The sequence below is a fragment of the Pecten maximus genome, chromosome 10, assembly GCF_902652985.1.
Source record: "Pecten maximus chromosome 10, xPecMax1.1, whole genome shotgun sequence".
Classification (NCBI taxonomy): domain Eukaryota; kingdom Metazoa; phylum Mollusca; class Bivalvia; order Pectinida; family Pectinidae; genus Pecten; species Pecten maximus.
This window is the reverse complement of record NC_047024.1, coordinates 9,037,809-9,065,485: the sequence shown is the minus strand read 5'-3', so window position 1 is coordinate 9,065,485 and position 27,677 is coordinate 9,037,809. Positions and strand designations below refer to the sequence as shown.

The window sequence follows — 27,677 nt, the reverse complement described above, 5'->3', positions numbered from 1 at the left end:
TGTTCAGTTTAATGGTGATATCGAAGTCCCCACTAATTGGCTTTGGTGACCGTGAAGATCAGAGATACGATTTTTTTAATAAGGAATTGATTGGGTTAACAGCAATGGAGTTTTTAAGGCTCATAGAGTAATCATTAGGTATTGAGTGTATTACATATGAATTGTTGTCAGCTCATTCTTGGTATGACATATAATACCTTGGTGATATATATTATCAAAGGCTGGGCTAGGTCATTATGGTGGTTTATAAATAGGCATGTGGTCAGTCTTCAGGACTTGTATATGCATAGCTGCCTAATTAGTCTCGAGGACTGGTTTATAAATAGGTATGCGATCATCAAGGGGCTGTATTAAAATATGTTCTCAGCTCTGGTATAAATAGGTATGTGATCATTGGATGTGCTGCATTAAAATAGATTCCTAGGCTATGATATTTAAAGAACTTGACCATGATGTCATTCTATTATTAGACTGTTTATTAAGCATCTATAGTGTAGGTAGTGGGGTTTAGTTAGTGATGCCATTAGTCAAAAATACTTTGTTAAAGCCTTTTTAAAGCAGGAGTTAATAGAGAGCAAGAGTAGGTCTTAAAATTAGAGGGACTTCAAATTCGTGTGCTTATTATTTTAGATAGAGAGTATGGAAATGTGTAAAATAGTTTAGTTTATAGTTTTGAGTTGTAGTTTAGCTATATATATAAATCGAAACAGTAAAAAACTGCTTCATTGTGCCGTTATTTTCTTCATTTTGGTTACTGAAAACAAATTTGGGGTGGTTTCCATTGGATATTGCTGGAATTGATCTGACGCAAGTCATTTCTCATTTACTTTGGTAAGTATTTGTGAAGTTATACGTTCTACTCCTAAAGTATATATTGGATTGGAATTTGATATATCTAACAAATACATTATGTAACACAAGACGACTTGTATCTCAACCAAAGCCAAACAGGTGCTTTATGATTTGAAGTTATTGAACGATAAATTATACAATTATAGGTTGATTATGTTTACAAAAATTATTACAAAAACGATTGGGCAAAAGAAAGCTTTCAGTTCTGTAATTTTTTAAAGTATATGCATAGATTATTTGTAATCCATCTTGCTTCCCTAACATAAAATGATAATTTTATAACATCAAATTATCATCCTAGTTTATACTATTCTTATTGCTAAATCTTGGGAATGAACATCATTTTTGTCAAGTACTGACGGCGTTAGCGTTTCCCATTATACCTAGATTCAGTAAATTATTTACAGCGAAATCGTTTATTATTAATATGGTATTTTACACTCAAGAGATTTCCTTTTCTGATTAACAATCTGTATTGTAACCCATTAATAAAATATGACTTTAAACAACTACAGATTTCTGATAAAACTGTCTACAAATACAATGATATTTCTATCTGCCATGGACTAGGTAGATGTTTACTTGGAGCACATGCGTCTACATCTGGTTAGTACCTATAGATAATATATTTACCCTTTACTCCAATTATATATAAAGTATATAAACTCTTTTTTTTATAAATACTAACTAGATGTATACACCTGTACTTGGAGCCAACATATCTCTGTACATGATACTGGTATGGTCCGTTACGTAAGCCATCCAGCTGCAAATATTGAAAGTAACAGAAGTATGATCGCCCATTGGCAAAGATGAAGGTGATTATCCTTTGTCATTTTAATGAATTTTGTTTACTTTAAAAAGCCTGTGGTTGCGTTAATGTTGTGATGAACAGTGAAGAATTACGTTTTTAAACCTCACTTGAATTGGCATACTTAATTGATTCTTAGATCTATTAATCCGTGATGTCCGTCATGTTTCTTAATAAACCACGTCGCGATTCCCGATATAAAAGATTCCCGTGAATTACTCTCCTTGTTTATTTTGGTTCTTAAATCATGCAATTCGCTGTTTTTTCTCTCTCTCTCCGTGTCGTTCAGAATACTCTGATAACACAGGTCATTATGTATGATTTTTTGTTTTTGAAATATGACTACCTTTTATCCTACAATGGGTCGAATGTGCGGTGCCGAAATGAATGAATGAACTTGACAATAAGGCGTGTTATTTGTGATCATTATGATATGTCCAATGTGTTTTCCAGGAGATAAAATATGGAGTTATTTGTGAGGTTCTCATTTTCATTTATTTTTCATTTTTCTATTTTGAATGTAAGAGGTTAATTTTAGATGTTCAGTTTAATGGTGATATCGAAGTCCCTGCTAATTGGCCTTGGTGACCGTGAAGATCAGAGATAAGATTTTTTTAATAAGGAATTGATTGAGTTAACAGCAATGGAGTTTTTAAGGCTCATAGAGTAATCATTAGGTATTGAGTGTATTACATATGAATTGTTGTCAGCTCATTCTTGGTATGACATATAATACCTTGGTGATATATATTATCAAAGGCTGGGCTAGGTCATTATGGTGGTTTATAAATAGGCATGTGGTCAGTCTTCAGGACTTGTATATGCATAGCTGCCTAATTAGTCTCGAGGACTGGTTTATAAATAGGTATGCGATCATCAAGGGGCTGTATTAAAATATGTTCTCAGCTCTGGTATAAATAGGTATGTGATCATTGGATGTGCTGCATTAAAATAGATTCCTAGGCTATGATATTTAAAGAACTTGACCATGATGTCAATCTATTATTAGACTGTTTATTAAGCATCTATAGTGTAGGTAGTGGGGTTTAGTTAGTGATGCCATTAGTCAAAAATACTTTGTTAAAGCCTTTTTAAAGCAGGAGTTGATAGAGACCAAGAGTAGGTCTTATAATTAGAGGGACTTCAAATTCGTGTGCTTATTATTTTAGATAGAGAGTATGGAAATGTGTAAAATAGTTTAGTTTATAGTTTTGAGTTGTAGTTTAGCTATATATATAATTCGAAACAGTAAAAAACTGCTTCATTGTGCCGTTATTTTCTTCATTTTGGTTACTGAAAACAAATTTGGGGTGGTTTCTATTGGATATTGCTGGAATTGATCTGAAGCAAGTCATTTCTCATTTACTTTGGTAAGTATTTGTGAAGTTATACGTTCTACTCCTAAAGTATATATTGGATTGGAATTTGATATATCTAACAAATACATTATGTAACACAAGACGACTTGTATCTCAACCAAAGCCAAACAGGTGCTTTATGATTTGAAGTTATGGAACGATAAATTATACAATTATAGGTTGATTATGTTTACAAAAATTATTACAAAAACGATTGGGCAAAAGAAAGCTTTCAGTTCTGTAATTTTTTAAAGTATATGCGTAGATTATTTGTAATCCATCTTGCTTCCCTAACATAGAATGATAATTTTATAACATCAAATTATCATCCTAGTTTATACTATTCTTATTGCTAAATCTTGGGAATGAACATCATTTTTGTCAAACACTGACGGCGTTAGCGTTTCCCATTATACCTAGATTCAGTAAATTATTTACAGCGAAATCGTTTATTATTAATATGGTATTTTACACTCAAGAGATTTCCTTTTCTGATTAACAATCTGTATTGTAACCCATTAATAAAATATGACTTTAAACAACTACAGATTTCTGATAAAACTGTCTACAAATACAATGATATTTCTATCTGCCATGGACTAGGTAGATGTTTACTTGGAGCACATGCGTCTACATCTGGTTAGTACCTATAGACAATATATTTACCCTCTACTCCAATTATATATAAAGTATATAAACTCTTTTTTTATAAATACTAACTAGATGTAGACACCTGTACTTGGAGCCAACATATCTCTGTACATGATACTGGTATGGTCCGTTACGTAAGCCACCCAGCTGCAAATATTGAAAGTAACAGAAGTCTGATCGCCCATTGGCAAAGATGAAGGTGATTATCCTGTGTCATTTTAATGAATTTTGTTTACTTTAAAAAGCCGGTGGTTGCGTTAAAGTTGTGATGAACAGTGAAGAATTACGTTTTTAAGCCTCACTTGAATTGGCATACTTAATTGATTCTTAGATCTATTAATCCGTGATGTCCGTGATGTTTCTTGATAAACCACGTCGCGATTCCCGATATAAAAGATTCCACAGATAACACAGGTCATTATGTATGATTTAAGCTGTTTTTCTTTAATTTCTTAAAATTCAAGAAATGTCTTCAAACATATAATCACGAACAAATACTTCGCCGAAGAAGACAAGATTGTCTATTTCAATGGTCAATATTATTATATCCTTCACTTCCAATCATCACAAATTATATATATTTGTCTTCAAATTATCACAAATTATATACGTGTCTTCAAATTATCACAAATATTACATTATATATCTTCAAATTGTCACTATTATATCTATCATATAAATATCCGTGACCATAACCGTATACACGACTCTCATACAGAACAAAGTCAAGACACGCCTTTCACATTTAGGACTCCAGTTTCCTCCCACATTAAGACCCCTCGCGAGCTTCCATCCGGCAAGCAAGTGCAATTTATATATATAAGATGATATAACTTGTTTCACTTGTTGAAAATTAAATAAAGTTAGAGAAAACAAATAGTTATCAAATACATTTTATTAGCAATGAACTGGTTGATACACGCACACAAATACTAGTACATTATAACGCAGTCATATCTATTTCATCAAGGATAAATACCTCATTATCACAGCTTCACGGAGAATATAATCAGCAATGAACACGATAAAAAGCATTATAACAATAAAAATTGTCTTATAGTGGTCATCTGCATACTCATTAATGAAAATTTAAAACATAACAATTAGCTAATTCAGTAAAGAATGAATTGAGCTTATCTAACCACTACATATAACAATACACTGAGGCAATATTTCACAATCATAATCTGAATAAATGTCCTTCAACTCAAAATTCAAGAAAACTTTTCCTGTTTCCTATTGGTCAATCCCAATCGTCATCGTCCGATAAAAAAAACCCAAGAAGCAACGCTTGGACGGTATTGCACTCTTATTTTATCGCTCGTATCCATAACAGGGCCAACATAGAGATTAATATGTATACATAACCGGGGCCAACATACGGGTATCAAGAACTTTCGTTTCCTTATCATGGTTCAAAAGAGATCAAACGTGTACAGTCTGTGTACATGTACATATAACATGGGCCAAAATATAGACGAACATGTATCTATAACTGACGTATACACAAAATTTAAACTTTCGTTTATAACAGAATAAAAGAAATCAATGGATAAGCTTACTATCTACTGCAGACTCTAAGAAATAGAATAAAAACTTCCGTAGTACTAGTATTCATAACAGGGACTATCAATGCATTATGTCTTACGTATTCACATTAAGGGCCTGTACGAAAAAGATTTAAGTTTACGTATCCACAGCAGTGAGGTTAACATTACGTTAACATAACAGAGTTAAAACAGTACAGTCAAATTTCTTTTCACGAAATCTGATAACTCGAAGATCCTGGATCCTGCTAAATTGATGAAAAACTCAAGTCCATTAGTAAAATGTCTATATAAAGTATATTCTTTTGTCTCGAATATACCACTGGCCTCGAGAACGGGGTTGGACTTTATCTATATAACATGGACCAACACACATTGCGCTGCAATCTTAAAACTTACGAACTGTCAATATGGTTTGAATAGAACAAATGGAAAACAGAAAAGGGAGAAATACAAACCGCTTTAACGTTAAATTGTCATCACGGTATATCTTACTAATTATCAACGAAAATGATTCGTGGAAATACAATGTTACATACAAACCAATCAATAATTTCCCTATACAATGTCATGGCAGCTTTCCTACGTAGTTTACTTGCTTCCTTAGTCCGACACTTAGAAATGATAAATACGGCCGATCGCGAAAGTCAGCCATATTAATACAAAAACAGTCAAACCTGGTAACAATCAATAATAATGGTACATCGAGAAACAATGATGACAATGTATTGTTATCCATTCTAAATCTGTACACTTCTTTACCGTGGAAATGTTCGTGCTGGATGTCCAACATTTATTCTTATAATGTAGTATCAGTCACATGTGCATCACGAAATGTTAGTATTTATTGAAAACAATATGTGGTAAATGAAATGAATTTACTTTATATCTAGATTCTCCACCTCATTAACACATGACTGGATATCCTGATCTTCTGTGGGATGACCAGCGCTATCATTGTCGTTCAGCAGTGCCTTGGATGCCTCTAATAAGGCACTCTCTTCTTTTGGGTCAATCTGTGCCGCGGAATACATGACATCAGTTCTTATCGTGTATTTCTCACCGGCTATCAGGGTTGACCCCTCGTGCAATATGTCGTGTTGAAACACTAAAACGGAACCTGTGAATGTAATAAAAATGCCTTAAATCTCAATATTATAAACTTATATAATGCTCCTTATGCATACAGTCGAAAATGCATTTTATATACTGTACATGTATTTAACAAATTTTATCACCATGAGTTACAATTATGAGGTGAACATATTAAGCTTTTGTTATTTCATTAAGAAAAAAAACTATTCTTGATTTTACTTACCTGTTTTTGGGACAACTGGACACAGCTCCTTATCTGGGGAATTCATAAACGTGGTCTCTCCACCCTTAAAGCCCTGAAGACATTATATGTATTCATCAATGAACATACTATCAAAAACCTTAATATAGTAAATACATTACATATAACAATGAACATACTCTCAAACCCCTAAACAGAGTAAATATATTACGTATATCAATAAACACTCCCTCAAACATCTAATCTGAGTAAATACATCACTGGTGTGAGTAACCATGGGAAAACTGTGTAAGGACTATTTTTTTCAATTATGATAAAATGTTGATAAGATGAACGCATCAAGGTCTGCTGTAGTAAATATGGCCACATTGACCTAGAAACAATACTAGGAATTCTACAAAATTAAAGACACACAATATAAAAGCATGTTTCAAAATCAGTTGAGAGTTAGATACATTAAAGCCTTTGATTAAACTATACAGTACAGCTGTTTCTTTCTTCCAAAACTAGCCAGAAATATTGACGCATGTGGGTTAATGTTGAGTCCCGTTTTGTTGCTCATTAGTGTATTCATGTAAAAAATACATTGTTGTACATTGTTGCAACTTGTACATTCCAATGACGTCACATTGTTTACAGATCCCGCGTTGTGTCTGCACTGCCTGACACGAAGGCTTCATTCTGTGTTTTTTAGTGTTTTTGTTAGTTTTCTTACAATTCAATTGATCAGGTATGATTAAACAACCCCAATCAATATGAGGTGTGAATGTAATTTTAAGTTTAAACGGCATGTTGCGAAAAATACTTCAACTTTCACTTTGACAGTGCATTCGTGATCGGAGCTTCGATCGGCTGTCATGGCAACGACGAGGACGGTGGTTTTATCACAGTGTCGAATTTACAAACTTGCATGTACAGCCGAAAACGTCTAACTATACCTTATGTCTTTGGAAATCATCTGTAAATAATTATTTGAATTAATTACGATCCATTGCATTTGTTTATTAACGTTTGTTCTTTTCTATATGCCGATTTCGATACTTAAAACACTGAAGAGTTCCAATATTGGAGAATGAACATTAACACTTGCTCTATAAATCGTCCTAGAGCACCCGACTACCCTAAAACAATAATTATGAAACAGGTAAGAGCGTGAAGGTAATTGTATGAGAACAACAAAAAGTGCTGTACATTCTTACGAAAATGACAAACATCGTCAAAATTACTTAAAAAGTAGTCAATTAATCGGCACTTCGTCAATTAAGACCAGTTTATAACGCCGTTATGTAACCATACTTGAATAAATAGAAGAATGTACAGCACTTTTTCTCGGTTTCTTAGCACGATGAATAAGTGCATCATATTTGTTTGTACGACAAAATACGTTGGTCGGGTGCTCTGGCCATATTTACCGACCAAGTGTTAATGTAGTCCTTCGTGCCGGTCACGTGACCACGCGAGAAGTGGAGGACCGACGAAAACATGCCGATAAAGACGTTGGACACCTAACATTAAAATCTGATGCAGAAAACAAACAGAACTTACCGGGAAATCATTAAATATTGAATTTATATAAAAACATGACGATTTTTGTTCTTTTTAATTATAAATGCAACATTAACCCACATGCGGAAGTCTTAAAGTGCTGATACAGAAAAGGCGACAAAGAGCACTACAGGAGATAATTTGTATAAACTAATATCTACCTCGTTAAGGTATATCTGGATGGTGATATAACTAGTACCTATCTCGTTAAGGTATATCTGGATGGTGATATAACTAGTACCAACCTCGTTAAGGTATATCCGGAAGGTGATATAACTAGTACCTACCTCGTTAAGGTATATCTGGACGGTGATATAACTAGTACCTACCTCGTTAAGGTATATCTGGACTGACATATAACTAGTACTTACCTCGTTAAGGTATATCTGGATGGTGATATAACTAGTACCTACCTCGTTAAGGTATATCTGGACGGTGATATAACAAGTACCTACCTCGTTAATGTATATCTGGACGGTGATATACCTAGTATCTACCTCGTTAAGGTATATCTGGATGGTGATATAACTAGTACCTACCTCGTTAATGTATATCTGGACGGTGATATAACCAGTACCTATCTCGTTATGGTATATCTGGACGGTGATATAACAAGTACCTACCTCGTTAAGGTATATCTGGATGGTGATATAACAAGTACCTATCTCGTTATGGTATATCTGGACGGTGATATAACAAATACCTACCTCGTTCAGGTATATCTGGACGGTGATATAACAAGTACCTACCTCGTTAAGGTATATCTGGATGATGATATAACTAGTACCTACCTCGTTAAGGTATATCTGGACGGTGATATAACCGGTACCTACCTCGCTATGGTATATCTGGACGGTGATATAACCAGTACCTACCTCGTTAAGGTATATCTGGATGGTGATATAACTAGTACCTACATCATCCAGGTATATCTGGATGGTGATATAACTAGTACCTACCTCGTTAAGGTATATCTGGACGGTGATATAACTAGTACCTAGCTCGTTAAGGTATATCTGGACGGTTATATAACCAGTACCTACCTCGTTAAGGTATAACTGGACGGTGATATAACTAGTACCTATATCGTTAATGTATATCTGGAGGGTGATATAACTAGTACCTACCTCGTTAAGATATATCTGGACGGTGATATAACTAGTACATGTACCTACCTCGTTAAGGTATATCTGGATGGTGATATAACTAGTACCTACCTCGTTAAGGTATATTTGGATGCTGATATAGGCCAGTACCTATCTCGTTATGGTATATCTGGACGGTGATATAACAAGTACCTACATCGTTAAGGTATATCTGGATGGTGATATAACCAGTACCTATCTCGTTATGGTATATCTGGACGGTGATATAACTAGTACCTACATCGTTCAGGTATATCTGGATGGTGATATAACTAGTGCCTACCTCGTTAAGGTATATCTGGACGGTGATATAACTAGTACCTACAGTGTACATCGTCCAGGTATATCTGGATGGTGATATAACTAGTACCTACCTCGTTAAGGTATATCTGGACGGTGATATAACCAGTACCTATCTCGTTAAGGTATATCTGGATGGTGATATAACTAGTACCTACCTCGTTAAAGTATATCTGGACGGTGATATAACTAGTACCTACCTCGTTAAGGTATATCTGGACGGTGATATAACAAGTACCTACCTCGTTAAGGTATATCTGGATGGGGATATAACCAGTACCTATCTCGTTATGGTATATCTGGACGGTGATATAACAAATACCTACCTCGTTCAGGTATATCTGGACGGTGATATAACAAGTACCTACCTCGTTAAGGTATATCTGGATGATGATATAACTAGTACCTACCTCATTAAGGTATATCTGGACGGTGATATAACCGGTACCTACCTCGTTATGGTATATCTGGACGGTGATATAACCAGTACCTACCTCGTTAAGGTATATCTGGATGGTGATATAACTAGTACCTACATCATCCAGGTATATCTGGATGGTGATATAACTAGTACCTACCTCGTTAAGGTATATCTGGACGGTGATATAACTAGTACCTAGCTCGTTAAGGTATATCTGGACGGTTATATAACCAGTACCTACCTCGTTAAGGTATAACTGGACGGTGATATAACTAGTACCTATATCGTTAATGTATATCTGGAGGGTGATATAACTAGTACCTACCTCGTTAAGATATATCTGGACGGTGATATAACTAGTACATGTACCTACCTCGTTAAGGTATATCTGGATGGTGATATAACTAGTACCTACCTCGTTAAGGTATATCTGGATGCTGATATAGCCAGTACCTATCTCGTTATGGTATATCTGGACGGTGATATAACAAGTACCTACCTCGTTAAGGTATATCTGGATGGTGATATAACCAGTACCTATCTCGTTATGGTATATCTGGACGGTGATATAACTAGTACCTACATCGTTCAGGTATATCTGGATGGTGATATAACTAGTGCCTACCTCGTTAAGGTATATCTGGACGGTGATATAACTAGTACCTACAGTGTACATCGTCCAGGTATATCTGGATGGTGATATAACTAGTACCTACCTCGTTAAGGTATATCTGGACGGTGATATAACCAGTACCTATCTCGTTAAGGTATATCTGGATGGTGATATAACTAGTACCTACCTCGTTAAAGTATATCTGGACGGTGATATAACTAGTACCTACCTCGTTAAGGTATATCTGGACGGTGATATAACTAGTACCTACCTCGTTAAGGTATATCTGGATGGTGATATAACTAGTACCTACCTCGTTAAGGTATATCTGGATGGTGATATAACAAGTACCTACCTCGTTAAGGTATATCTGGATGATGATATAACCAGTACCTATCTCGTTAAGGTATATCTGGATGGTGATATAACTAGTATCTACCTCGTTAAGGTATATCTGGATGGTGATGTAACCAGTACCTACCCGGTTAAGGTATATCTGGATGCTGATATAACCAGTACCTACCTCGTTAAGGTATATATGGATGGTGATATAACCAGTACCTACCTCGTTCAGGTAAATCTGGATGGTGATGAAACTCCTCTCACCATTAGGGCGTCTGTATTCTCCGTCAAAGTGAGGCTTGAAGTATTGACCCGGTTGGTAGTACAGTACTCTCAGTCTTTATAAAAAATAAACATTGAATAAACTTAGTATTCTTAACGTCTGTCAGACGGGATATTCAGTAAAATGAATTATCATACTGCAACCAAATATTTTATTTAACACAAATGTTAGCCTCATTTGTATTTATATATATATATATTTCACTAGAGATTTGTTTACCTTTCGTTTAGCGCCAGGAGCTTGCGATGTTTCCATACGGGTGGAAGGTAGGGTCTGATTCGGTTAAATATCTTTCCTGACTCGTCGAATGTATCCCAGATACAGCGTTCGTTATTACGTACATCCGTCATCTTCGTCTGTCTAAATTACATAACAATACGATTATCATCAATATGTTTTTATATAAGAATATATCATAACTTTATCTGTTAATACTTCTTATTATCTGTGAAAACATAACGAGCTTATTGTGAAACACGTGACAGAAAACCGTTACTAATGATCGCTTAATGCCTCGTCAGCTGTGTAAGTGGTCCTACATCACAAAGCTGTTTCGTCTGTATTGGACTCATCAGCTATGTTAGGGACATCACACAGATGTTTCGTCTTTTTAGGACTCATCAGCTGCATATGTATGTTAGGGACATAACACAGCTGTTTCGTTCTTCAAGGACTCATCAGCTACATGTATGTTAGGGACATCACACAGTTGTTTCGCCCTTCTAGGATTCATCATCTATGCTAGGGACATCACACAGCTGTTTCGTTCTTCTAGGATTCATCATCTATGCTAGGGACATCACACAGCTGTTTCGTTCTTCTAGGACACTTCATCTATGTTAGGTTCACCACACAGCTGTTTCGTCCTTCTAGGACTCATCATCTATGCTAGGGACATCACAAAGCTGTTTTGTCTTTATATGACTCATCATCTATGTTAGGGACATTAAACAGCTGTTTCGTCCTTCTAGGACTCGTCAGTGATATTAGGGACATCACACAGCTGCTTCCTCCTTCTAGGACTCATCATCTATGCTAGGGACATTAAACAGCTGTTTCGTCCATCTAGGACTCGTCAGTAATACTATAAATTATTCCTAGGTATACAGCTGTATATTGATAAGGCACGAACACCTACCTGCCAAACCCCACATTGACCAGAGCTTCCTCATATCCCATCTTCTGTGTGTGTTTGATAAGCGCATCACACTCCTATAACAGATAAAAACAATATATTTGACATATTCCTAAAACAGACGTTTGTTACAGAGGTCATACTCGAAACTCCCTGACTGATTGTCATCACGTTGTCCCCTGTCCCTAAATACTTCACTAGCTCATTTCCTTTCCTACACATAACACAGAAAGCAGCTGTGACCAATTGATTGCTTACTGGTAATTAATTAAATGTTTAACAAGGATCTCGTAAAGTTTATCGGTTACATTGTTTCCTGTTAATGTGTTCACGGGGACAAATAGAGTAAGAAAACAAAATACAGAAAGACAAACACATGAGTTTAGAAAGGTAACATTTAAGATCACAAGTGTTATGACAGATGGAAGTGTTAATTTTTCAATGAAATTTTTAATTCATTCAATAATAATGAAGTAGAAGTCAGCCTTAACTAATTCCCTTTCTGCCATTGCTTTATAAGTGTAAGCTTCGTTGGAAAGATATCAGCTGCTGGCAGGAAAACTTACAATAATGGCCAAGGTGGTGGAGGTGCAGGTCAAAGACGACTACGGGGGCAGTTTTATGACCAACATCGTGATCCCATTTGAAAGTATTCTTTCTTTTTTTCATTGTACGATATGGAATTTAATGTGTTCAATGCTGTTTGATAAATATTGTGGTACCATTGTCAACGCCATGTTTCTCAAGTTGAAGATATGACACACAATTGTGTCAGATTTCAATTCAACATACTAGCACAATGGTGAATTGGCGCCCTATTATTTTCTATACAAATAGTATACAGAATATTTAATGATTGCTGCCATAATTCAGCACATTTCTGCCAGCGCTAAAGCACTAATATAGTATTTACCCAAAAATATATATTCTGTCTGTTTATATAAATCTGAATTTGACCTAGATCAACATTGTGAAGCCCTTCACACCTGGTTGTGGTCTAGAGAAGAGTACTTTGCCAAGGTTTTCCGCTGAAATCTATACTCTAACATTGTAATATATTGTAATAGTGTAATATCCTAACCCCTTTATCGACTTAAGAGTCAGAATTGTAATTTGTTTACATGTTGGTATCTCCTGTTTGTTTCCTTATGATCCTTTATCCTTCCGAAGTTTAACGCGTTACTTGCATACTTGCAATTCTCTGTTTGTCTACATTCTTCTGGTTGCATAAGAACTAAATCATAATAATACTTGTACCACCGAGTTGCAGTCAATGTTAGGCACGAAAATCTCTGTTTGAACATTCTTCGATGAACTGAAGGCGCTTCTTCACAATAGTGCAGGTTGCTTGTTTATGGCGTTTTCTGGCAGGACCAGGCCATAAAAAGATGAAAAGATGCTTTAGGGCTCAGTCAATTCACCATCTTGGTGTTACATTTATTGACATTGGTAAATTCCAAGAGCCGCAAATCTTTGTCGACAATCAGTCTCTTTGTTGCTGTAGCGCCTTTCTACATCTTTAACCATCCTTTTCAACATTGGAATTTCATTTGCACAACAAGGAGACTATGTTTCTTATGGATGTGACTTTTCTGTTCATAGTCTTCCATTTCACCATCGTTTTATATATATTGTGACGTTAAATCTTATCACACTGGAAACTGGATTAAAGATTACCAATGTGATCAACGTGCTTATGTTTGTCCTCTGTACAGCTGAACCTTGTACAATTCGTGACCTTCCTCGGTAGAGATTTCTCCAATCATGCGAGTCGGACACTAATGTACAATTTAGAAGTTCAAACTGACAAATATTTTCGATGAATACGCTGATGGGATCGTGCATGGCAGTGTTCTAAGTTTGGTTTGGTTTGGTTTATTTAGTTTAACGTCCTATTAACAGCTAAGGTCATTTAAGGACGGCCTCCCGTGCGTGCGATATGCATGCGTGTGGTGAGTGCGTATGTGTGTTTTGGCTGTATGTACGTGTTAAGTCTCCTTGTGATAGGCTGGAACTTTTGCCGATTTATAGTGCTATCTCACTGAAGCATACTGCCGAAGACACCCAGCAGGACACTCCACCCGGTCACAAAATTCCCCGATTTGAACGAATGGGTGAGCACTGAGTTATTAGTAAGTGTGTACTGTATGTAAAGAAATTAAATGGTGTGTAAATGTGTGTAACTTATATCAGTATGTATTTGTTTGTTGTGTTGTAATTTTCATCTAATTTGATATAAATGAATTCACATTCGCTTGTTCTTTCAGATCCCTTATGATAATACTGAGATAAATGATCTTATAAAATAGTGAAATAAATGTCAAAACCATAAATATAATACAAGAGAAACAAACACAATTTCATATACAGATATTGATCATGTGTATATCCATTGTATTCAAGATTCCATTGAAAAATTATACAAAACGAAATTCCAGAGGGATCTTGGCACCCACCATTTTTGTATTTAAGAAGGGCTTTCTGAGAAACATTGATCAACTGACAAAATACAAACTGGTGTCTATTGGCCATTTGTTTTTTCCAGCTCTGACTAAAAATTCATTGTTTACAACTAGGGGTCAAGGGGAGCGTACATCAGCTGTTTTAGAAATAACCTTTTGGTACTTCTTGTAACTTGTAAAAAAATGTCAATAACAATGTTCAATTGTCTGTCAGTCATTTTGTTTTCCTGATTAAACACTAATTTTAATGCAATCAATCAATCAATTTTGAATATTTAAGTGTCATATATCACAATTACATTGTACAAGTATATAGTTACAAAGTATAAAACATAGTTTAATATCGGGGGTAAATCATCTTAACCATGATAAGATATAAAATGTTGATATTCTGAAAAAGAGTTAAAATAATATATATATATATATATATTTTTTAGAGAAGTAAAAACCAATCACAAAATCACAAATTCTGATCCAGAGAGCAGGTGATTTGGACAGTCCCTACCTACCAAACTCTCTGAAGTCGTACTACCATATACATAATGATTAAAAGACAATTATTGCATAAAAACACATTATGTCTTTTAAATTAGTATTGAAAAAAATAAATAAATAAGCATGATAAATAAATATATAAGTATGCATAAAAATATGAGTTTCTTGCTCTGCAAAACTGAGACAAGACAAAGGGACAGCTACAAGTGAAAATTGAGAAATATCCCTTCAGTCCTTCTCAGAATATGGCGATATAGATTTCAACTGTCAAAAACCAAGATGGCAACCTGTCACCCTTTCAGCAACAAACCGATGCAATGAATATATAACATAATTTGAGTCTGTCTATTGTGAACAGCACAGTTCTTGTTTAATTGTTTTTAAATGCCCTGAAATTAAACTATATTCCTTCACAAAATGTTTACGAAAACGCAAAAGTCTAATCAAAATTTTGAATTCTTATTAAGGACACTGTTATCCCATACCACCATGTATTCAAGACCAAAGGACTTTAATTCTCTAGCTTAGGTACATGTAGTTAAATTTTAAAAAGTTAACCATACACCACATATAAGTCTCTTATGATATATTTATATATATCAGTTATACTTACTTCTTTAGAAAAAACATTATACAGCATAAAGGCAAGTTTTGAAGAAAAACATTTGGGAAGTTTTAACTCTTCCTTTACAATAGGTGTCCCACTAGGATGCTTATCCTGAATTATTGGTTTGGATGTTTTCGAAGCCATTTGTACACCAGGTTTCACAGATCTGGACAGAAAAACAAAGTAAAAACAGTATATAGTATATACAGTATATCATGGCTACACAGTGTTATTTAGAATACATTTAAAACATATAACACTATACTTAACAAGAGATCTTAGAGGGATCTTGGTGCCCATCATTTAATCATCTTTGATATTTTCTCTACTTCAATGAACAGATAACATGGAAGAATTCATATAAAATCTATGAGACATCTTAGAGAAGAATTTTCTGTGAATTAGAAACAGCAATGCTCAACTTCAAGTGTCGGTAAATTTGCTTTCTTGATCAGACTCAAAGTAAAAAAGACACAACTTTTAAGGGACAAAGAGGAACCTACATATGAAATCAAACAGATATCTAAGAAGAACTTTTTGTGAATTAGAAATCTTAATACAAAACTTTAACTGACAACAGTCATTTTGTTTTCTGGATCAATCTCAAAATAAATCTAGTTGATACATTGTAGGTCAGCAAGGCCTCCATCATGGGGCAAGGTAGCAAAATATACATCATACACATCTGCCTCAATATCTGTTGTGCAAACAGAAAAGGCAGTGCCTCTATTAAATGATTTTATTAGATTTGATTCGTTTCATTTTAACCTTAAATATGTCTCCCACTAAGTGACCTTGATCTAAGAACAGTTGATTCCTTGTTTAATTCCATCCAAATTTGCTTCATCAGGTCTTAACAAAATTTCATTTATGAAAAGATAAAAAATTGACCCAGTGGCCTTTGACATTTGGCAAGATGACTCCTTGTTCATATTCCAACAAACTTTTCATCAAATGTGAATCAGCGATTACATGAAAAATGTGACCTTGGCTTCTGACCAGAGACCTTGACATCTACACCATGACCTTAACATTTCTTCAGTTGTCTCCTCCTGAACAACTCTGATTCATCATGTCAAGACAAAATGTTCAATAGCAAAAAGATACAAATGTGACCTTCACATCTTCCGCAGTGACCTTGACCTATGGTCAGTTGACTCCTTGTTTTATTCACACAAATTTCATCATGTCATATTAAAATGTCCATCACTAAAATCATACAAAATATGACCTTGGCCTCTGACCCCATAACCTGGACCAACTTGGAGAACTGGCCCACATGTATAGTTTGAGAAAATATTAATTCCCCCCAGTACTTCAAAAGAAATAGCGGTAACAAACTTCAATTGTTAAAATCTAAGATGGTACAGTAGCCTATCGGCCACTTTGTTTCCAGATCAGACTCAAAATCAAATGGGCACATCTAGGGACCATGTGGAAACCACATACAAAAATTGAGAAAAATACTTCAGTACTTTTCCAGAAATAGTGATAGTTGTTTACAGAGGGACAAAGGGATGGATGCAAACAAAAGACAACATATGTTGGACAATTGATATGGGACTGACAATGAACCACAGATGCAGGGTGATTTGAATTGTCCACCATCATCAGATTGTGGGCTTATAAACGTACAATATCATTGTAATTGTAAAACATTATACATTGTAACTTGATCCAATAGATGAATGGATTGAAATGTAAAACTGGAGAGTAATGGTCACCTTACTAACTTGGATTGGTGGGAACTTCCCATCAGCCTAGAGGCAGAAAGTCTACTCAAAGATACTAGTTTGAGTGGACAAAGGCTTTGTTAAGAGACAGAATTGTAAAAGTGGAGACTAAAAGGTCACAATACTTAGTAATACCTCAGCGAGAAATAAATGAAGATTGATACTTTGAGCAGGTATGATATTTTTCATTACTCAATCCATCCAATTATTGACCAAATGACCACTGATGGTTAATCTGTTGATATAAAATCTGCTTTGATCACAACTGGAGACAGAAAGTAAGTCTTGATCAATCTGAATCAGGATGCCTGACACAGTAAATCTCTATCAGACTAAACAACAAATATGTCCTCTGGAGCAAAGAGCAGAGTTAATAGAAAGTATAGAAGATATCATTTAACCTGAAAATTGTATTTTAGAGCATGAAGTACACTTCTACATAGGATTTCAAAAAAATAATAATATTCCTGTGCTTACATGAAGATATATGTCAATGAAATGTACAATATAATTTTTTTTTAGCCAATGCATTGGATAATATTAACGTTAAATATGCTGTACAATAATGAAACAGATGTTTACATTATGTAAACTACAAGACCAGGAAGGTTTGAACCCAAACCTGCAAACTCTAGACAGACACTATATCCAAGTTACTGGATGTAATACATCTAAAACTAGAAATTGAACCAACTCTGCAGGCACTGAGTTTAATTACATCCCTGAATGAATCGCAAAAAAGCATGGATTTGTTTATCATATGCCGAGATGCTTTACTGCCAAATCATGGTGGCTTTTCACATTTCTTTTTAACAGACTGAATTATTATGAATCTGTATGTTGTACATAGTATTATGATTTTGCCCACTCCTTTTCACACATTATTTAAATACCATCATTAGGGTACTGTGCATGTATATATTCTATCATTAGGGCTTTTCACCAAATAGTTTTTGTTCTGTTTATATTCTATCATTAGGGCTTTTCACCAAATAGTTTTTGTTCTGTTTATTATTATTATTCTTCTGCATTCTGTTTGTCCGGTCCAAATCTCCAAAATGGTAAGAGTTATGCCAATGATTATTTCTTCATGGTATTAGGCATAAGTCAAAGGCGTGACGGCCGTAAAAATTAAGTAGGTCAAAAATCCAATATGGCCACTATGACGTCATACCTAAAATATTTAAAATGGTTATAACTAAAAAAGTATTCATTATACAGAGGTCAAGTAATTATATTATTTGTAGATAACAACTGGGGCTAACTTTTATATAATTATAAGTTTAAGGTCACAGGTCAAATAAAAAAGCTCGCTAAGTCAAGTTTGTCTATTTTTATAAACTCTTCATTTTTCAATCTTTTTCAAAAATTCTTTCAAAATATGATGCAGCATGTTATTTTGATGATTTTGATGTCTTTAGTGTTTCGGTAACATTTACCGTTAACGTGGTACGCCATTTTGAATATGTCCCTCTATATTTTATGCATGCCTACGACTCACATTTTAAGTTTCTTCTCAAATTCCACCAGTGCGATTCAGCACAAACTTTGACAATATGACTATGAGATTGCACTGACCAAGTTTTGATTTCATAGGGTCGGTCCGATATCCAATATGACGTCATGTATTGAAAGGCTTAAAATGCCCATAATTCAAAAAGTATCTATTTTACAGGGGTCATGTAATTATATGTTATTTGTAGATAATGCCTGGCTCTAACTTTTACTCACCAAAAGTTTTACAAATAAAAGAGTTCGCTATTGGGTCAAAGGTCACCAAATTTTCAACTTTTTCATTTTATGATTTTTTTTTTAATTGATCGATGCAGAATCTCATTCTGATGATTTTGACCAAGGGACATGATAATGGTCGTGAAGTATGCCTGGATATAGATCTAAAAAGTTTGCTTTAATAAATGACCTTGACCTACATTCAATGTTATAAAAGGTGTAAAAAGCCCGTCAAATTGTTAGCCAACAATTTCTAGTTAAACATATTTTTGTAATATTTTCATCATTCATATGTTACGACAACAGTAGAGGCTTTAACAGTACATATGCTAAACAGCTTGATGACTAATGGTATTTCAGTAGTTTTATTTTGGTTTTGCATCCATATTACACTACTTCTTTACAAGTACACAGGCAGAGACATCTCCGCCATGTACTTATACGCGTACAGGTAAAAAATATTAAAACTGTCTTATATCTACATGAACCGTATTGGTCAGAATGATTCTGACTATATCTATCTGATTTGATATATTGTTAGGAGAGGAATATATATATATATTAAAGCATAGAGATACATTTACATGGAGTCAGAATCATTAGGACTTACATGTGTATGATGTACATATACAAAAATGTATGGCTATTAAAAAATATACTCACTTGTTCACTGGACGAAAATGAGAAAATAACGAAGATATGCCAAATCCCAGGAGTGTGGGTTCAGGGACTGCTTCAAGCGGTAAACATCGGGCTAACACAGTGAATCCTATTAAATACAGAAGTCAATGAATGACTCCATTTCTAAATATAACTACCGCACCCAATATCTAACGGTTGGAATTCCTATACCTGTATACCATAACAACCCAAAATAGAACTGAGAAAGGAAATGTTCAAATCAAATCATCGTCACTTTCTTCCTGCTACATATCATCATAACGAAAGCGTCTAGTACGATTTCCTATGACTGTTGGTCTGTAAACAAACAAACTAACTTAATGCTAATCATGAACTTCCGGTTTGTGTTTCATTCATCTTTTTTCCTCAATTAGTTTTTCATGCATTATGGTGACCGATTCGCTGATGGTTACCTTGGCTTTGTTGTCTATATGAAAAGAACATGTCATGTTGGAGGCAAAATAGTGACTCTGGTACGATTAAGTCGTTTTCAATCACATGATGAAAGACGAAAACGAAAGTAGATTATTTATATGATATTGTTCGGAAGGCCCTTTTCTGGTTAAAAATATCGAAGAGCTTCCGAACAAATGCTGTTCTGTGAATTGAACATACAAATCAAGAAACTATCGTTTCTCGGTCCATAGTTTAATATGTTCGACCAATTCTTCAATTTGATTTCAAATGAAAAAATAAATGTTAATTTTTAGATGATAAGACGACTAAGTAACACAAAAATGAAGAATGTATTTATCTATTTTAAAACAACTTCCACGGCTGTCCTCAAGTGTGTGTTAAATCGCTACAGTCTACAATCACAATATATCCGGAAGTTGACATATTTACTGGATCAAAACAAACAGGGACATCATGGAGAAAATGAAACCCTTTAAAGAAAGGAGAACATTTGGTAAAGGTTTAGTTTTGTTAATTTTAATTAATGCTAATTGTTTTATTAACAAATGCAAGCCTGATAATACAACCGTGACAAATGCGTCATTCTTGTCAGTTGATCATGATTGGTCAAAAACGTGCATTCTTTTTTTTACCGTGGTACTTTCATTACATCAAATGATCATGAGTCAGATGTTTTATCGATACGAATATTTCTATCAATTACAAACACTATATGCTGTGTTATTTTAGCTTATAATATTTGTATATAATGTACATGGTTTCTGTATACTCGCTACAATATACAAGGAACAGGGACAAACCCATTCCTGTCGCCAGTGCCCGGACTAGCCCGAGTTTCCTCTGGCCCCGACACCATGTCTCACAGACATGGTGAAGACATGGTGGCAGGGCCAGAGGAAACTTGGGCTATGCCACGACGTGAATCGCACACAGTCTCTGACATGATAAGCCAATGGCTCAAACCTCCTTAGGCCAAGAAGCATGCTCCGTCAGCTGAGTGGCAGAGACCTAATTAACGCTATATATATACAAGCAATAGCAACCTGTCTGTACTAGACCCGAGGCACATAACAAACCACTGAATAACTCCCCTTAACATAAACATATACAATAATTACACTATGAACAGTTAACTCCTTTTTTTTTTTTTTTTTTAATTTTTCTTATATTTACAAACATTATAATACTTTCTGATAAAATAAAATTTTTTATAATATTCTTGGTAAGCCTTCTTGGCCCCTTTCGGTCGCCCTCCCACGACAAGAACACATAAAACGTGGGACAACTATATATTACCATCATCAATTTGCAAGCGACTGGCGAATATGGGCCCGCCCAAACCGCCATGGAAAGAAGAGAAATCAGCAACCTTGTCCTTTTATACATGTATGGATCAATTGGATGGGACCAACCATGATTTGAGTTTGGGACCCCTGAACTTAGCCCGGTCGAGATTCCTCTGGCCGTTTACTATATCTACATGTAGCTGGTGCATGACACCAGACATGTGAGTAGTCTGGTCCCAGTTTGATCAATATTCCTTAACTTTTAATTTTCAAATCTTTCTATATACATTATGTATGTTTTGTTGGGAGCCAAAGTGAAGGAACTGGGAAAAACACTTTTCTGCAGGGAACAATTCCTGGCTAAAATTAATTAATGTCGGCTATAAGTGACAGAGACTGATATGTAATTAACACTACATACAATGTATATATGCAAGCCACATCAACCTTTTCCTTTCACAGTTACTAAAACATCTTACTACAAACTCGCATGTAGTGTAATCAACTGAATTTTAAGGACAAGACACAGCAGAGAATTTCTTTTTTGAAATCTTTTTCTTTTCAAATTTCTTTTTGAAAACAAAAATCCCTCTTGAAGATTAAGTGGAAGTTCAAATCCAGCACTAACTGGTGGATTGGAGACTTGATAGGTGTGATATAATTTTGAATATGGTTGTTTGTATTAGAGTAATTTAGACCTACAATGTATAGTGATGTAAACTTCTGTACTACTCTGCTGTAGCTGGCACAAATATTTATGTAATTAATAAGCAAAAAAATGTTATTCACCAAATTATCTTAAGTTTGAATTTGAATCAATCCAGGTACTGCATGTTGAACTTTGGATATGCTACAGATAGATTTGTATTGGCTAAGTATTTATAAGGTCATTGATACAACTGCTGATAATAACAAATGTTCTGTTCTTTTCTGTAGCCCAACGACAGAATGATGTTGATTCCATCAGGACACAGCATACAGATAAAATACCGGTAAGACATACACAATGTTCACTGATTTTACACTATAGGATAAACAGATCATTTCCTTCACATGTAACTTGAAAATTTATGGAATTTAGATCTATACAGAGATAGCAAATGTAGCAGAGTATGACTGGTCTGGTACAGCTCGAAGTGGTTAATTAGAATGTCCGTCTTTAGGGTTTGGAGATTCTGGGTTCATGTCCTGTGCTGGTCGTTGCATTTTTTCTCTCCTGCTACATTTGGCATCCAACTAAATACCCACGGAGGTGGTATAGGGTCTCATGTGTGTCTTCGGGGTTGAAGACTTTTTTGAAGGAGGGAGGAATATAACGCAACCTGAATGGACTGTATGCTGGTAGCCAGGTAGCTCAAGTGGTTAGAGAATCTGTTTAGAGTTTGGAGATCCCAGTGTGGTCATGGCATTTCCCTGTTCTGTTTCTCAACAATGACACAGATAGCACTGTGACCAAGTTACAATCTGCTGCATATTATCTATTCGTTAAGTGGTGCATATTTGATTCAATACTCATCAAAACATTATACATTTTATAGATTGTAATAAACTTTGATCATTAGGAGGTGCAAACAACCTCATTTTATATCAACAATTTGAATTCAGTTTCATTACACTTTGTTTAGAAATGAGTTGAATTGTAAATACATGTAGAAATATAAGCAAAAGGAAGAAAGGCCCGTAACTTTGTATCTAAAAAGTGTACTGGACACCAAATGTTAGCTTATATTATGCAAGCAGTGCACGTGGTGGATGTCATGAGTGTATAATGTTTCTAAAATGTTGCGTGGAATTCCATTTTGAAGTGATGGTACATGGCCACGGATATATACATAATATCTATTTGAGCAAATTAAAGGTAACCTTTGTTGAATGTATAGGTGATCATAGAAAGATATGAGAGAGAAAACAGTTTACCCCTACTGGACAAGACCAAGTTTCTGGTGCCTGACAATGTCAACATGGCTGAGCTGGTCAAGATTATCAGGTATGATATAACAAAAATCGTCTATGCCTCCTGTACATGCAGATATAAACTATAAATTATCAATATAACATTAATAAATCATCAAGATGTTTCCTGCCGTCAGATAAATTTGTCTACCATTATCTGTTGTCCATCTGCTGGTGTTTCACACTTTTCACTTCTTAAAGCCTTTAGTCATAATATTCAGCCATGAAATGTTGTTTTGGTTGTTTCTTTTCACTTTAGGTATACAAATTATAACTAGCTTCATTTCATATATGCCAACTCACTGTTTTGACACATTTTCCTCTCTTTATTATGAAGGCAACTGGTTGGTGGTTGGTATTCCTGTTTCTAAAGTTCTTCATAGATTAATGTAACATGTCATATTATGCATGTAGCAGCAAGTCAAGTTAAATAACGACCACTTAATACTACTGTAGGTTTGTTTTTAGATCCTGATCACCATCAAGGCATTTAGGGATTTTGGTAACTTAATCTTTTCAAACAAAAATTATTTGTGTACTTAACTTACTCTTAATATTTTGAATCATTTGATTTTGATCTATAAGACCTGTTGACCTTTGACCCTTGTAGAAGGCGACTACAGCTGCATCCATCTCAGGCATTCTTCCTAATGGTGAATGATCGGACAATGGTGAGCAACACTACTCCAATCTGTGAGGTATACAGCAAAGAGAAAGATGGTGATGGCTTCCTATACATTACATACGCATCACAGGAAACATTTGGGACATCTTATAACTAAATAAGATCTTTTGTAGCTTTATTCCGAGACACTGGATACAGTGGTTACCAGAGTCATCTATATGCCTCTAGGGATACTTACAGCCTCACTATGCTTTGGATATAGACTCAATGAGTCACATGATAAACAATTACTCACTTGATGCTTGTTACTGTATTCTGAATTGTCTAAAGCTGCTACACCACTGACAGCCCATCACAAAAATACAGAAAATGTTCCCAGTGGTATAGAAATATATATATAACAACAAAAGGAATCAAGAGAAAAATAAACAATGTCCTGAGATGTATTTATAGATACCTATACTGTACTCACACATAATCTAAGAGAATAAAGAGGGCTCAGGTTTTGGGGGATGGTTGTAACATAAATTACATAACTTGTTATTGTTTTAAAATATACACAGCCTATTCTTGCTAACTCTTTGCCAGAGGTGTAGCAACTTTAAAAAAGATTTTACAAGCACAAGTCACAATTTCCACTTAAGAGGCTATGTTTAGCCTCAGCCTGAGCATGATGACTAAATAGCTTATTTTAAGCCTTCTTGACTGTATCTAGTTCTCATCAATAGATGGAAAACTTTTCTGTAATATGTTATAGGTACATTTTCATCACATACCTATTATGTAACTAGTCTGTAAAGTGATATGCCTTTATCATAAACAGATTAGTGTATCATAGTTTAAACATCATTGTTGTGACATCAAGAAATATTGACTTCACATGAGTGTCTCTCCGATGGAAAAATAAAATCCAAGTTAAAATTCTCCTACATGTGAAAACTTATGTTCATATTGTATTGAATTCATTAATTGTTTTTTTCAATACATTGATATGATGCATGCCAGAAGGTTTGTGTCCCTCTGTTTCAAAATTGAACTTGTTTTTAGGCCAAAGTCTCAAGTGACCTTTTCTATTCACCTTTTGTCTGTCGTCTGCCATCCGTTCGTAAACAATTTACTTTTTCAACTTCTTCTCATTCAGTATGTGGTCCAGAGTCCTGATATTTGCCATATAGCATACTGGGGTGAAGGAAGAGCTATTGTGATTTTCAAATGAATGATCTTGACCTTCATTCATAGGGTCAAATATGCTAAAATCTTTAATCAACTTCTTCTCACTAACAAAGAGGCCTAGAGACCTGATATTGAGCCTGTGTCATGATTGGGTGAGGGGCTATCAATAGGATTCAAATGAATGACCTTGACCTTCATTCAAGGTCACTGGTCGAATATGTTAAAACCGCTAATGACTTCTCTCTAAGCAAGAAGCCCAGAGGCTTGATATATATATATATTGGGCCTTTTGTATGCTGGGGCATTGACCTCACATTCAAGTCAGGGGAATCAAATCTGCCAAAATATGTCAAAATTCAGGTGACTGTTTAGGCCCATGGGCCTCTTTTTTCAAAATTTAACTTGTTTTTTTTTTTTTACATACATGTACTAATTTGAAAAAAAATCAATAGGACTTGAATAAACATGTAAGATCCTGTTTACATGTGTGTATATACTACTTGTTGATTCAACTATATTGTGTTGTGAAGAAATATTTGATATATAATGTCATCCTCTGACATATTTTTACTTTCTGATATAATTGGCTTTATGGGAATTCAATAAAATGGTACTTTTATTTATTTTGACAGGTTAAAAAAAACAACTTTTGTTTATTATTAGAATGATATGACACACAGCAACTGGAGATTTAATCAATCAACATTTTAATTCAATTATTTTCTTCATTATTGCATTTTAAATTTATTACAAATACAAGATTGTTTCTGATCCTCTACGCTAGACTCATATATGTCATTACATGTTAGTAAATACTTAGAGAAAATAAGGATGACAAAGATATTCTTCCACTTTAAAGGTTACATAGGAGTAGAGATCAGTTTGATAGAGTCAGGTGTAGTGTATAAATAATTTCAGTTTTGTTATTCAAATTCCATGTTTAGTTGGTAAGCAGAAGGTTTTCTTAAACTGATTTGTTATATAAGATTTTCACTGTTAAATGCGCATATTTATGTGAAACTGATTAACATGTATATTATCTGATAATTATGAAATAGAAAATACGGCACAAGTAGTGGGTTTAATGGTGCATCAGGTTGGAGCTTGCATTAATTATCAATCTAATTAAGATACATATCATCGTTATACACTACTTAGTAAAGTTTCATAATGTACTGTGTAATGAGGATATGTGGTTTAATAAGAATCATCAATTTATAATACTTATACTGGTTTTTAGATGAGTTTGTACATATTTTGTGCAAAATAAGCATCTTTGATGTTTTTTGACACAAATGGTTGTCCCAGTCATCATTATCATTGTAAACCTTATTATGCAGTAGGATCAGTGCTTGAGGGGTTTTATAGTGTCGGACTGGGGTGGTTTAGTGTCACACTTTCTGTTTACAAGTTGTGAATTGTAAACAATACTGTTTTTGTAGTTTGTTTGTCAAAATGTCAGTTGTACCAGTTCTAACAATCATATTATAAGATTATGTCTTAGGTAAAGAACTCCTTTTTTCTAGTCAGAGTTGCAAAACTCCTTAATTTTTCAGAAATATTTCTAGTACTATCTTTGATACATTTTGAACATTTTGGAAGGTTCTGCAAGCACTTGATTTTTAGGTCACCTGAGACAAAGTCTCAAGTGACCTATTCTAATCCCCTTTTGTCCGTCGTCGTGCGTCGTCCGTCGTCCGTCGTGCGTCGTCCGTCGTCCGTCGTGCGTCCGTAAACAATTCACATTTTCAACTTCTTCTCCAAAACCCACAAACCAAATTCTATGAAATTTTGCAGGAAGCTTCTATAGCTAAAGGTCAACCAAAATTGTAAATTATATGGTCCCCACCCCCCAGGGGCCTGAGGGGCGGGGCCAAAAAGGGTCAAATTGACTTAAACTTCAAAAATCTTCTTCTCTACTCTCAGATATGCTGGAATCAAACACTCTTCATAGATGGAAGGGTCTTAAGGTGCTTTACCAAAATTGTAAATTTCATGACCCAAGTGTTTCACGTTTGCCCCTGGGGAGGGGCTAAACTTTACTATAGTTTATATAGGGAAATCACATTTTTGACTTTAATTTATTTTATTTCTATTGGAATTCATTCTAATTTTGTAAACATTGTCAGCATGAGATGACAGTTTGATGGCATGCACATATTGGCCCTGACTGACCCCAAGGGGCTGATGGGCGGGGCTAAAAAGGGCCAAATT

At 34.8% G+C, this 27,677-nt stretch overlaps 2 protein-coding genes across 2 annotated transcripts; one reads left to right on the top strand and one right to left on the bottom strand.

Moving 5' to 3' along the window:
- Positions 1-4,549: 4,549 nt before the first annotated feature.
- Positions 4,550-20,534, bottom strand: LOC117335808 (probable prolyl 4-hydroxylase 3). Its single transcript, XM_033896006.1, has 8 exons — positions 20,423-20,534; positions 19,992-20,097; positions 15,871-16,030; positions 12,304-12,377; positions 11,385-11,525; positions 11,106-11,220; positions 6,538-6,610; positions 4,550-6,339 (listed from the first exon to the last, which is right to left on the bottom strand). Exons 1-8 carry the CDS (start codon positions 20,451-20,453, stop codon positions 6,098-6,100), a joined length of 942 nt encoding a protein of 313 aa, XP_033751897.1. The 5' UTR covers positions 20,454-20,534; the 3' UTR covers positions 4,550-6,097.
- A 259-nt stretch (positions 20,535-20,793) lies between these two features.
- LOC117336812 (microtubule-associated proteins 1A/1B light chain 3A-like) lies at positions 20,794-27,083 on the top strand. Its single transcript, XM_033897465.1, has 4 exons — positions 20,794-20,919; positions 22,649-22,704; positions 23,593-23,699; positions 24,276-27,083. The coding sequence occupies exons 1-4, from the start codon at positions 20,880-20,882 to the stop codon at positions 24,445-24,447; spliced, it is 375 nt and encodes a 124-aa protein (XP_033753356.1). The 5' UTR covers positions 20,794-20,879; the 3' UTR covers positions 24,448-27,083.
- Positions 27,084-27,677: the final 594 nt, after the last annotated feature.

What these genes read in the sequence shown, in the direction of transcription:
- LOC117335808 (XM_033896006.1), bottom strand. Translation starts at nt 20,453, where the DNA reads ATGTTCTTTTCATATAGACAACAAAGCCAAG. An exon ending in ATAATGTTTTTTCTAAAGAA is followed by an intron (nt 12,378 to 15,870) that starts GTAAGTATAACT and finishes TATCTGTTATAG; the next exon opens with GAGTGTGATGCGCTTATCAA. An exon ending in TCCAGATTTACCTGAACGAG is followed by an intron (nt 6,611 to 11,105) that starts GTAGGTACTGGT and finishes TAATGTCTTCAG; the next exon opens with GGCTTTAAGGGTGGAGAGAC.
- LOC117336812 (XM_033897465.1), top strand. Translation starts at nt 20,880, where the DNA reads ATGGAGAAAATGAAACCCTTTAAAGAAAGGAGAACATTTG. An exon ending in TAAAGAAAGGAGAACATTTG is followed by an intron (nt 20,920 to 22,648) that starts GTAAAGGTTTAG and finishes TCTTTTCTGTAG; the next exon opens with CCCAACGACAGAATGATGTT. An exon ending in GAGCTGGTCAAGATTATCAG is followed by an intron (nt 23,700 to 24,275) that starts GTATGATATAAC and finishes TGACCCTTGTAG; the next exon opens with AAGGCGACTACAGCTGCATC.